Source organism: Anolis carolinensis, chromosome 3, assembly GCF_035594765.1.
Source record: "Anolis carolinensis isolate JA03-04 chromosome 3, rAnoCar3.1.pri, whole genome shotgun sequence".
Taxonomy (NCBI): Eukaryota; Metazoa; Chordata; class Lepidosauria; order Squamata; family Dactyloidae; genus Anolis; species Anolis carolinensis.
Genome location: NC_085843.1, coordinates 12,590,941 through 12,603,124, shown reverse-complemented (window position 1 = coordinate 12,603,124; position 12,184 = coordinate 12,590,941). Strand labels below are relative to the sequence as shown.

At 43.0% G+C, this 12,184-nt stretch overlaps 1 protein-coding gene across 1 annotated transcript; it reads right to left on the bottom strand.

Annotated features, from left to right (window-relative positions):
- Positions 1–5,056: 5,056 nt before the first annotated feature.
- LOC134297325 (uncharacterized) lies at positions 5,057–10,718 on the bottom strand. Its single transcript, XM_062974516.1, has 2 exons — positions 8,675–10,718; positions 5,057–5,463 (listed from the first exon to the last, which is right to left on the bottom strand). The coding sequence occupies exons 1-2, from the start codon at positions 10,301–10,303 to the stop codon at positions 5,380–5,382; spliced, it is 1,713 nt and encodes a 570-aa protein (XP_062830586.1). The 5' UTR covers positions 10,304–10,718; the 3' UTR covers positions 5,057–5,379.
- Positions 10,719–12,184: the final 1,466 nt, after the last annotated feature.

Sequence of the window (12,184 nt, the reverse complement as noted above, 5' to 3'; positions counted from 1 at the left end):
CTTCTTGCTGCACAACAGCTCTGTGAATTATACCTACAAGAGGTACAGTGTCTAGAGGGGAGAATAAGGACCATACAGACCCTTTACTTCTGAGCCATTCATCCAATTTTTTCTTCTTCATCATTTTAAAATGTATTTGTTATGCAATGCTTTTGACATGAAATAAATAAACTTCTGTGCCACCAGCTACAGCACTAATTATAGGTTAAAGTATATAGGAAGAGAAAAAAGTACTGAGCAGATATTTTCACTGATATTTTAACTGCCCACAAATACACGTCATTCTGACAACAAAGATGGGAACACAAAAATTGAAGCCCATGATTAAAAGGTGCTTTCCCCATCCCATGACAGTGATGATGTGCCTGGAGATGGGTGAAGGCAGTTCAAAATAGATTACAAAGAAAATAGTAAGAAGCATTGTGGGATGGGAACCATTGCATAACATTGGTTTGCCTTAAATAATGCACACAATTTCATTATGGGTGCAGGTCCTTGATGGGAGAGAGTTACTGTCCTCATATCCTTCCTGTGGGCTTCTCAGTTAAACTGCATTATATGAGTCTACACGAACAATATATGACTGTGCAAATGCCCCACCTAGGCAAGCTTGTGCCAAGCTTCACTGTTGCTTATAGTCCCATCACAAAGAATACAATTTTGAGGCTGGTATGTTCGATCCCACCATTCTCCCCTTGTCCGGAGAGAAATTCCTACTACATGGGACTTTCGGGTGATCACTAGTGGAACCATTTTTAGGATCTGAGTGCATGACAGGGGGTTGGACTGGATGGCCCTTATGGTATCCTTGAAATCTATGAATCGATGGTTTTAGGAACATCTGTGCATCTGAGGTCAAAATCCCAATCTCAGAACGCCATGTAATAGAACCATGCTAATTGAAGTGGAATAATAGTGCTATAATTTTGTAATTCAAATGAATCTTGGATAAACTGTGAAACTGATAGAAATATTTTTTCTCTCTCCACCTTTTAACCACTGGCCTGCAGTTCATATCATTATTAATGAATTTCCTTTTCCGTCTTTTCCCTTTTATGAATCCAACTTCTGTATGGAAAGTTGCTCTGGAGTATTTATTTTGTGAGTTACATCTTGGAGCATTAAGAAAAAATTACAGACAGCAGGCATCATCTAGTCTTGGAGCCATTAGTTTCTCTCTAAATTATAAGTATGACCCAGAATGTCATGAAAGAGTTCAAGCGTTTAACTAACTTTGGTTCATGTTCATAAAAATATTGCTATTTACACTGAAGCTCATCTGAAATGTTAATGCAAATCATTAATTCCAGTCTATGGACTTCATTCAGATTGTTAAGTGAAACTTGGGTGAGAAGAGGGGGAAATCCATTTAATGAGACTTCCAGTTGCATGGATTAAAACCCACACAGTTTAATCTTTGGCTGTGTTGTGATTGACCTAAATTATAATTAGATGATGGGTTATACTTGTCTGGTTTTATCATGGTTAGTAAAATAGCTCCCCATCCCACACTTCATGCCAGGCATTTGGCCTCAACTAGTAATGATTTCAATAGAACTTGAAGAGCTTTAAAGACCTAAAACATATTTCATCCAGAAAGGGGGACAGGGAAGAAATATCAAGAGTTTCCAGGTCTTGTTCCAAATTTGCCTGCATATTCATAGCACAGTTTTTGGTTCTGGCTAGTAGAGAAATAAAGAGATCAAGAGTTTTAACTGCAGCTGCTTTGCACTTACATCAAGCCAAAGTATCATTGTTATCTTCTTTGGAGTCAAGTATCTGCATGTCAATAAACTCTTTATCTGGAAGGCTTTTCTGTGGACTGCTGCAGTTTATAAAAAACAAACTAGAAGCCAGTTTCTTGGCTGGATTTCTAAAAGCTATTTAAAAGATATTGGCTGAGATTGTGTATCAAAGAGAAGTAGTGAATCCTTAAACTTATTGAGTTATGCCTTGGGTGTGTTATGCCAGCTTGTTACAGAATTGTGACATTGCACAACCAAATCCATACTGTTCATGAATGCATATAGCAATATGAGTGATTTCAGCCAACTACCAAAAGTGGGTTTTAAGCCCAGCGTGCTCCGGTACTGCCAATGATCCAGATTCAAGAAACGAACTGGGTTTGAAGGCAACAGTAACAGATTTATTCAATGTGGCAAGAAAGGACGTTAGAAACTAGAGGTTTGCATTTTTTGTTTGCCTGGTATATTGGATCAAATTAGTTTTGTACTTACAAGGCAAAATCCAACATGTGGGCGTGGCCCACGGCTAAAATTGAAGAATCGAAACTTACCCCATCCTTTTTTGTTTTAGTTTTGAAATTCTCAGAAGGCTCCCAAAGTCAGTTTCCTTTTCAGCACAAGAAAGCAAACCAAAGCCAAAAAGGCTGCCTTAGTGCCTTGCTTTGCCTTTTTTCCTAAATTAATGGAGTGGGAAAAAGATAGAGCAGTGTTTGCTGGGAGCAGCACAGAACTCTGTGAAATGTAGTTTCAGAAGGGAGGAGCTTCTAATTATTGAAAATCATTTTGCTAATTTAGGCCAAATTTTCTAATCTGTTAAGATCATTTTGAATTCTGATCCTGTTTAGGACTAGGGCTAGTAAGGTTGATCTATTTTATGTTCTATCTGTGTCAAATATTATTTCTCATGTACAGGTACTGGTATACATTATCTCCAATATGTGGAGGTTTGAAAACATTCTTTTAAATCAGAGAAATGGATGGCAAAATATTGAGAGGATGAAACATAAAGAACAATAACAGCAGCACAGATCAGCTTGCTTTGCATTAAAAATACAGACCAAATAGTTTTCTTTCTAACATTTAGCTAAGGTCCAAGTTATGTGTGTTCCAACATTATCTAAGACTTTAATGTATGTATTTTTTGTCAAAAGCATTGCATTGATAGATAAGTTTAAAACTGATAAAATAAAGGGATCACAAGTCGCTAAATAGATTTAGACCCAAAACGGGCAACAGTGACTGCATTGTCTGTAGCTTTAAACAGTTCTTCCTCTGTGCATGAGGCAAGGGGGCTGGGCTGTGGCCCAGGCTGGTTAGCAGCCAGCTGCAATAAATCACTCTTACTAAGAGGTCATGAGTTCGAGGCCAGCCCATGTCGGGGTGAGCACCCGATAATTAAAATTAAAAAAATAGCCCCTGCTTGTTGTTGATCTAAGCAACCTGAAAGATAGTTGCATTTATCAAGTAGGAAATTTAGGTATCACTTATATGTGAAGAGGCTAATTTACGACACCATAAAAATCATCCAGTCGCCGTTGGAATGAGGAAGTTGCCGTCACAGTGGATGATGAAGCAGCTGCTCCCCCTGTGGCCGGAATCAAGCATATCCTCAGGAAGCTGGAAGCTGGAGAAGGTTTAAATTGCCTCTGCGTCTGTCTCTGTCTCTGTTCTATGTTTATATGGCATAGAATGTTTGCCTTATATATGTACATTGTACAATGTGATCTGCCCTGAGTCCCCTACGGGGTGAGACGGGCAAAATATAAATACTGTAAATAAATAAATAAATAAATAAAGCATTGTGGGCAAGCATACAGATGCTGAGTTGTTTGTTCTGCTCCACGGTGGCACAAGGTGGAGGATTCTTTTAGGTAGTGCCATTTTGCCAAGTTGTCTTTTGATTTCCCAAGTCTGCTTCTGAGTCTGTTCAGGGACTTTCAAGTTGCCCATTCTTGGTTTGTCCCTGGAGGAAGACCCTCATGGGGGGCCATCCAGTTGGGATTGCCTGGTTTTGCTGTCCACAGGAATATTAAGAGGAGTGGTGGTTCTCATAAAACCTTTCCTTGATTTAAGTCTACTGGGAGGAGGCTGATAGCCTTACAGTGGGTGGCTTTCGCAATGTTCAACCTTATTTCTCTTAACAATTAGCATCAACTTCCCATCGCACATGGGGGGGGGGATGCCAGCTAGCTTAAAGTCTATCAACAGCTGTAGGTTTAATACATCCTGTGATTATTCTACATGTTCCATTCAGTGCTATATTCACCTGCTTTGCGTGAGCAGATTTATGCCAGACGGGGCAGGTATACTCAGCAGTTGAGTCAGACAAGGCCAGGGCTATTAGTAAGTTTCTGCAGGATGTTACTGCATGCAGCTACTTTGTGCTTGGTGTTCACACAGTGTTTCCTAAATGTTAGTGTTTGGTCTAAGGTGATACTGAAATATTTAGGGTTGGAAAAGTGTTCAAGCTCTTGGCTTTCCCAGGTAACCTTCAGTTTTCTGTTGGCTTCATGATTATGGAGATCAGTGTTTCTCAGCCTTCCTAATGCCGTGACCCCTTAATACAGTTCCTCATGTTGCAGTGACTTCCAACCATAAAATGTTTGTTGCTACTTCATAACTGTAATTTTGCTACTGTTATGAATCATAATGTAAATATCTTGCATGCAGGATGTATTTTCATTTACTGGACCAAATTTGGCACAAATATCAGATACACCCTAATTTGAATACTGATGGGGTTGGGTGGGATTAATTTTGTCATTTGAGAGTTGTAGTTGCTGGGATTTATAGTTCACCTAAATTCAAAGAGCGTTCTGAATTCCACCAACAATGGAATTGAACCAAACTTGGCACACAGAACTCCAATGACCAACAGAAAATACTGGAAGGGTTTGTTGGGCATTGACCTTGAGTTTTTGAGTTCACCCATATCCAGCCTTCTCTGTCAAAGCGGTTCCCAACACCATTAGAAAGATGTTTTCTGAGGGTCTTTGGTGACCCCTCTGACAACTTCCTCATGACCCCCCCAAGGGTCCCAACCCCCAGGTTGAGAAACACTGATGTAGATGGAAAGCACACACTTGTGTCTTGCAAGGGTTAGGCTTCAGGTGGAATGATTTCAGTTTTTTCCAACTCCATCTAAGACTTTTTCCAACTCCATCTAAGACCCCTGGATGTACAGCCAGCCCTTTATATCAATGCATTCTGTATCCACAGATTCAATCATCCATGGATTGAAAATGTTTTTAAAATACCCATTTTATGTAATGGATAATGGGCATCATTTTATTATAATAGGATGTCCTGCTCACTTCAAAGGATTAGTCTGAACGCAGATCAGAGATGGCTGCTCTCAAATCCAATCTTTATTGAAGAACACATGACTTTGGAAAAGTCAGGAATGACCCAATGTTTACATACAACTATTTTTATAACTTTTGATGCTACGTAACACCACACGTAAATATCATCATCAAGTCCCACCCCCAATATCACATTACTACCATTTTCACACACTAGACCAATTATAATTGTTTATACTTTCGGCCCCAAGTTCCCAGGCATATTCTATCTTCTTCTGCCAGGTGCTCCTGGGATTGTTTATGTTATGACTCCCAGTTACAGGGCTGAATTACCAAAGCCCTGTAACTGGGTTCCATGACATGGTGCCCTCCTTTTCTTCGTCCTCCTCTTCGGTTCTTCTTTCATCACAAGCCTGAAACAAAACAATAATTCTATGTGTCCATTTTGTCCAAAGTACCCATATATTTTTTCAGTAAGCTACGATGGAATACAGGGTGTATTTTCCCTAAACTTTTTGGCAATGTCAACTGGAAAGTCACCTCGTTGATAACACCCTGTATTCTAAATGGTCCAATATATTTAGGGCCCAATTTTTTCGAAGGTAGCCCCAGTTTGATGTTTTGGGTACTTAGCCACACTAAATCTCCTTTCTCCAATGTATCACCTTCCACCCTCTTTCTGTCTGCGAATACTTTATACTTTTTATGTGCTTCTTTTAAGGATGCAGTCACTTGACTCCAGCATTCCATCATTTGCGCTTTCCATTTCCCTGCCTCTGTTCCCTCATTCTCTGTCCATCTCGGCAGCTGGGGCAGAGGCTGTATTTCATACCCGTAAACTACCTCAAAGGGGGTTTTATTTGTTGCTGAATGTATAGTCGAATTAAAAGCTAGTTCTGCAAAAGCCAACCACCGAGACCAGTCATTTTGTCTCATGTTAGAGTACATTCGAAGGAACTGCCCAAGTGTCTGCTGAGTACGTTCTACCGCCCCATTTGTCATGGGGTGAAAAGCAGAACTTAAACTCCTTTCTGCTCCTAGCATTTCCAGGAATTTTTCCCAAAATTTTGCTGTGAATTGTACTCCTCTGTCACTGACAACTCTACTGGGACATCCATGCAGTTTGTAAATGTGGTTTATGTACAATTCAGCTAGTTTCTCGGCTGATGGTAGTTTCGTCAGTGCTATAAAGTGGGCCTGTTTAGAAAACAGGTCCAATACTGTCCAAATATAACGATGTCCTTTGCTAACCGGTAGTTCCCCCACAAAGTCCATAGCTACACATTCCCAAGGTCTGGTAGGTTCTGCTACTGTTTGTAATAATCCCATTGGCTTCCCTCCTCTCGATTTATTTCTGGCACAATCATCACATTGAACAACATAATTTTTTATGTCCTTCCTCATCCCTGGCCACCAGCAATGTTTTGCTATTGCTTTTGTTGTTTTTGTAATTCCTGTATGACCAGCGCTCTGGTTGTTGTGAAAACGATGCAAAATCTTGATCCTTAATGTTGCTGGGATATACAGTTTCTTGTTCACAAACCAAAATCCCCCCTTCTGCTCCCCCTGTTCTGCATTGGATGCGATCCACTGGTCTCCTTCATAAGACTGTTTCAGCTCGTTTCCCCAATTATCTTTTCCGTCGAGTTCAACCATAACAGTGTTCTCCTTTTGGGTTTGTGCTCTTGTTCTGACAGCTAAGCCCCATTGTTTGTCAGAGAATATTGTTCCCTCTTTTGCTGTGGGTATTCCTTCGTGTTGAGGCATGCGTGAAAGAGCATCTGCTAAGACATTCTGCTTCCCTTGAAAAAACTTTAATTGGAAATCGAACCTGCTGAAGTATTGTGCCCATCTAATCTGTTTGGGGGACAATTTTCGAGGGGACTTTAAATACTGGAGGTTCTTATGGTCAGACCAAATTTCAAATGGGATTCCGCTTCCTTCGAGAAAGTGTCGCCAGCATTCTAAGGCTTTTAATATGGCTAGTGCCTCTTTTTCCCATATCGGCCAACATTTTTCAGTTTCGCTGAACTTCCGGGACAAATATCCACAGGGTTTTAAGTTCCCATTTTGATCCTTTTGCAATAGTACTGCCCCATACGCACAGTCTGAGGCATCGCAATGGATTATGAAAGGGCTCCTGATATCGGGGTGTTTTAGAATGGGTCCTTCTGTGAAGCATTCTTTTAGGGTTTCAAATGCCTTTTGGCATTCTGGCGTCCAACTTAGTTTGGCGCCAGGAGCTTTTACTTTTGCTGTCTCTCCTTTCCCTTTTGTTTTTAAAAGCTCAGTAAGGGGTGCAGTTATTTGCGCGAAGCCTTTTATGAAGGATCTATAAAAATTTGCAAACCCCAGAAACGATTGCAATTGCCTCCTTGTTTGAGGCACTCCCCATTCTTTTACATCCGATACTTTAGCTGGATCCATAGCTAACCCTTCTGGAGATATCCGATACCCCAGAAAGTCAATTTGAGTTTTATTAAATTCACATTTGGACAGTTTTGCGTACAGCTTTGCTTCTCTTAGTCTCTGCAAAACTTCCCGGACCAATTTCACGTGCTTTTCCTTATCTTCAGTCACAATCAAGATATCATCAAGAAATATGAATACCCCTCTGTACAACAATGGGTGCAGTATTTCATTTATAAGCTGCATAAAGCACCCGCCTCCATTTTTTAAACCGAAAGGTAAAATTTTATATTCAAAATGGCCGAATGCGCAGGAAAATGCAGTTTTCCAAGTATCTTCCGGTTTGATCCTTAATTTATGATATGCTTCAATTAAATCAAGTTTAGTAAATATGCTCCCTTTTTTCAATACGGTAATTAAATCCTTTACTAATGGCATAGGGTATTTATTGTCCTTAGTAATTGCATTTAAATTTCGATAATCAATGCACAATCTTAGGGAGTTGTCTTTCTTTCTCCTGAATAACACTGGGGCCCCGAGAGGAGAATTGGATGGCTTAATGAAGCCCCGCGCCAGGTTTTTATCAATGTATTTCCTCAATTCCTCCTTCTCCTGCACAGACATGGGATACACTTTTGGTTTTGGTAAGTTTGCTCCGGGGGTTATTTCAATTTCTACTTCTATATTCCTTTTGGGAGGTAATTTACTTGCCTCTTTCTGATTGAACACATCCACAAAGTCTCTGTATTCAGGTGGCAATAGCAGTGGGTCTATTTCACCTTCTTCATCTCCCTCGTCCTCCTCTTCTGCAATCTTGCTTATCTCCCATTGCGTCTGCTGTTCTTTAAATGCTAGGCTCTTTCCTCTCCAATCTACTTCGGGATTTGCCTGTTCGAGCCATGGTGTCCCTAATATTACATGGTATGTGGCAATAGGGGCTATCACAAAGGATATTCTTCCTTCCCATTTGCCTATTTTACATGGGACCTCCCGTATTTCCTTTGTAGATACTTCCCCAGTAGCCACTGATCCGTCTAGCTGCGAAAACGCAATTGGGGAGTCAAGCGCCATCTGCTGGCATTTCAACGCTCCTGCTAACTCTGGAGTTATAATATTCCTGGAACAACCACAATCCACAAATGCCTTGCAGGTGGCCCGATTCTCTAGCCCCGATAGGCAGATTGGCACTACTATCATGCGTTTGTCCCGACTCACCAATTTTTCTGGAGATTCTGGGGCTTGCACCTCCTCCTCCGCACGCCTCCCGGTTGCTGGCTCGGGCTTTGGGGGTTTTGGCGGCTCCCCCTTCCGTGCCCAGCATTCTGCTGCTCGATGGCCCGTCTTCCCACATACAAAGCATCCCGGTCTAGGTTTGCTGTCGTCTCCTCTGGAGGGAATCCCCGGCCTCCCTCCGGGTCTTTCCTGCTTCCTCGTTTCTCCTCGACCTCTCGCCACCGGTCTTTGCTGGCCGCCGCTGCTCCTGAAGCGCTTTACTTGGGCCAGGGTGGATTCAACGCGCCCCGCTAGTTGAATCCATCCCTGGAGCGTTTCGGGGTCATCTCTGTGCGCTGCCCAGCTGAAAATCTCGGGGCGTAGTCCCTCTTTAAATAACTCCACTTTGGTCACTTCAGACCACTCTGGTACCCTTTCCGCGAGGTGTAGGAATTCCTCTGCGTACTCGGGCACTGTTTTGTCCCTCTGCTTTATTCCTTTCAGCTGGTCTCGAGCCCTCAATTGCTCTAGCCGGTCTCTGAATCGGTTTTCCAGTGCGGCGAGGAAGCGGGGTACTGACCTCAGGCATGGGTCGTGTCTGGCATGGAGTTGCACGTACCAGCTGGCTGCTCCTCGCTTTAGTGTGTTGCCGATGGCTCGAACCCTGCTTGCTTCGGAGGGGAATGTGTGTACATTGTCTTCCATGTATCCTCTGATGCTAATTAGAAAAAAGTTCAGTTCATCTGATTCCCCTCCGTATTCCAGTTTGAGATCTTCTCTTCTTGGCATCCATTCTGCGGCCCGTTGATGCTGTCTGGGAGGCATGGGGAGGGGTTGCATCAGGTTTCCTCGGGCGGCTCCTTGGAACACGCCGCGCCCCACTCCGGTGGTCATTCTGCGCGGCTCCCGAAAGTCTGCCGCCGCTGTCGGCCCTTCCGCCCATCCGCATACTGGCCTCGCTGTAGCCCCCTCATCTCGCCTTTCCTCGTCGTACGGCACATCCTCCTCCTCTTCCTGGATCCCCCGCTCCTCTCCGCCTTCGTCTGCAAATCCACTGGACCCGATCCCTGGCCCCAGTGGCCTTTCCACCCCGACGCCCATTCGGGGGGTTGGGAGCTCTGTTGGAGATGGCGGCCTCAGAGTTCCCAGAGCTCGCTGGCGCTCCACTTCGCGCGCCATTCTGTCTCGGAACTCCAGCTCCTGCCAGTATTCCTCGTCTCCCTCGTCCCTTGCCGCCGCGGGACTCTGCGTTGAAGCTCGCTGTCCCCTCTGGCTCCAATCGCCTCCTTTGCTTGGCTCTCTCTCGGCGCCATATCGGATGTGCTCTTTTTGGAGATTCTCTTCCAATATTGGCACTATTCTCCCCACGGTATCCGACAGCCTGGATAAGTGAGTTTCCAGGATGGATAACCGCAGGGCCACGGTCTCCGGCATGCTTCCTCCAGATCCCCAACTGGTTTCTGCCGCCACCGGAACGCCTCTTCCCCCTCTGGGAATCCTCTGGGTCACGCCGTCCGGCTTGGGGTACCCCGTAGAGGAAGCTATGGCTTGCAATGTCTCTTCTGCCAACGGCAGAGCTCCCAGCGGAGGCCCCTTTGCTCCGTCATGGCTTTGATCTCCTTCCCTGCTCATTATCACTTCACTGCAAATTTGCAGGAGGGTGAGAACTGGATTCCTGACTTAATTGTCCTGCTCACTTCAAAGGATTAGTCTGAACGCAGATCAGAGATGGCTGCTCTCAAATCCAATCTTTATTGAAGAACACATGACTTTGGAAAAGTCAGGAATGACCCAATGTTTACATACAACTATTTTTATAACTTTTGATGCTACGTAACACCACACGTAAATATCATCATCAAGTCCCACCCCCAATATCACATTACTACCATTTTCACACACTAGACCAATTATAATTGTTTATACTTTCGGCCCCAAGTTCCCAGGCATATTCTATCTTCTTCTGCCAGGTGCTCCTGGGATTGTTTATGTTATGACTCCCAGTTACAGGGCTGAATTACCAAAGCCCTGTAACTGGGTTCCATGACAATAGGACTTGTGCATTCATGGATTTTGGTATTTATGGGTGGTGGTGGTGGTGGTCCTGGAACCAAACTCCAGTGCATCCCAAGGGATTTTTAAAAAAGAAGAAACGTAAGACACAGCAAAATCACTATACTATTGAGTATATCTGGCTTCATTTTTAGACATTGCAAGAGAGAAACTGAGAAAGGCCAGAAGCCACTTTGAATTATTCTGTTCTAACAATGGAGCCTCAAGCTGTGATCCAGAGCAAACTTCCCGCCTGTCTGTTATATGCCCCATAAATTTTCTCTCGCTTCAAGTGTTAGAAGAGATCATTGGTGAAACCATCTGAACCTTGCTCTCTGTCTCCGTTGTTCTGCCACCCACAATATCTTTTATTCTGGGCCTTTGTCATCTGTTTCAAAAGCTTTCCTTGGCTGTTGCTGCCATAGATATAACCTAATTTTGAACAATCCATTGAACGGGGAGATCTCCCAGCATCCCATCCTGTCATTTTTATCCATGCAAATTGAGTTCAGCTCCTTCAAGGGCATGTAGGTGATCTTTCACTTAGGTTTAAAAAGGAAAATACAAACCTAATATAAAAGGAGTTGGGGATTTGCTTGGAACAATTATCGATGTTTGTGACATTTGCCTAGGGTGCAGTATGAATGTAGCTTCCAGCAAAATGTCATAGGGATCACGGTATTTGTTTTCATTCTGCAGAACAAGTTGGGGTAAAACAAAAATAAATTAGAAAGGAGACTCTTACACTGTAGAATTAATGCAGTTTGACACAACTTTAACTGCTATAGATCAATGCTATGGAATCATGGGAGTTGTAGTTTTACAAGGTCTTTAGCTTTCTCTGCCAAATAGTGCTGGTACCATAACTATAATTCACAGGATTCCATAGCACTGGTCCATGGTAGTGAAAGTGGCCTGAAACCGAATTCATTCTACAATGTTGATGCACCTTTAGTTCAGAATCCTTAACTAAGGATCTCATCCCATTTGAGGCAGAAAGAGGGGCAAATTGTCTTCTTATCATAGAGTTTCATGCCTTTATGTTTTTTTAAGATTTATTTATTTACTAGCTTGGGTACTCAGCAATGCTCGGGTTATTTGAAAAGGGTCTTGTTTGTTTTTGGATGTTAGGTGGTATCGGTTTGGTCATATGTTATGCCATTTCTTAGTAAAAACTGTCTTTGCTTTTGTTTTTAATGAATGCTCCCAGTTGGCCATGTTGGGTCTGTGTGCCTAGTTTGATCCAGATCCATCATGAGAAGGGTTCAGTGTTCTCTGAATTTGGGTGAACTATAGCTCTCTGATGCCAAAGTCAATCATCTGCAAAGCCTGCCAATATTTATAGTTGACCATGTTGGGTCTGTGCGCCAAGTTTGGTCCAGATCCATCACTGGTTGGGTTCAGTGTTCTCTGAATTTGGGTGAACTATAACTCCTGGACACCAGTATGCAAATTTGGCCA

Excerpts from the sequence above, each read along its gene's own strand:
- LOC134297325 (XM_062974516.1), bottom strand. The coding sequence starts at position 10,303 with ATGAGCAGGGAAGGAGATCAAAGCCATGACGGAGCAAAGGGGCCTCCG. Across the intron at positions 5,464-8,674 it reads CAGAATCTCCAGAAAAATTG|GCTTGTGATGAAAGAAGAAC; the intron begins GTGAGTCGGGAC and ends GTTTTGTTTCAG.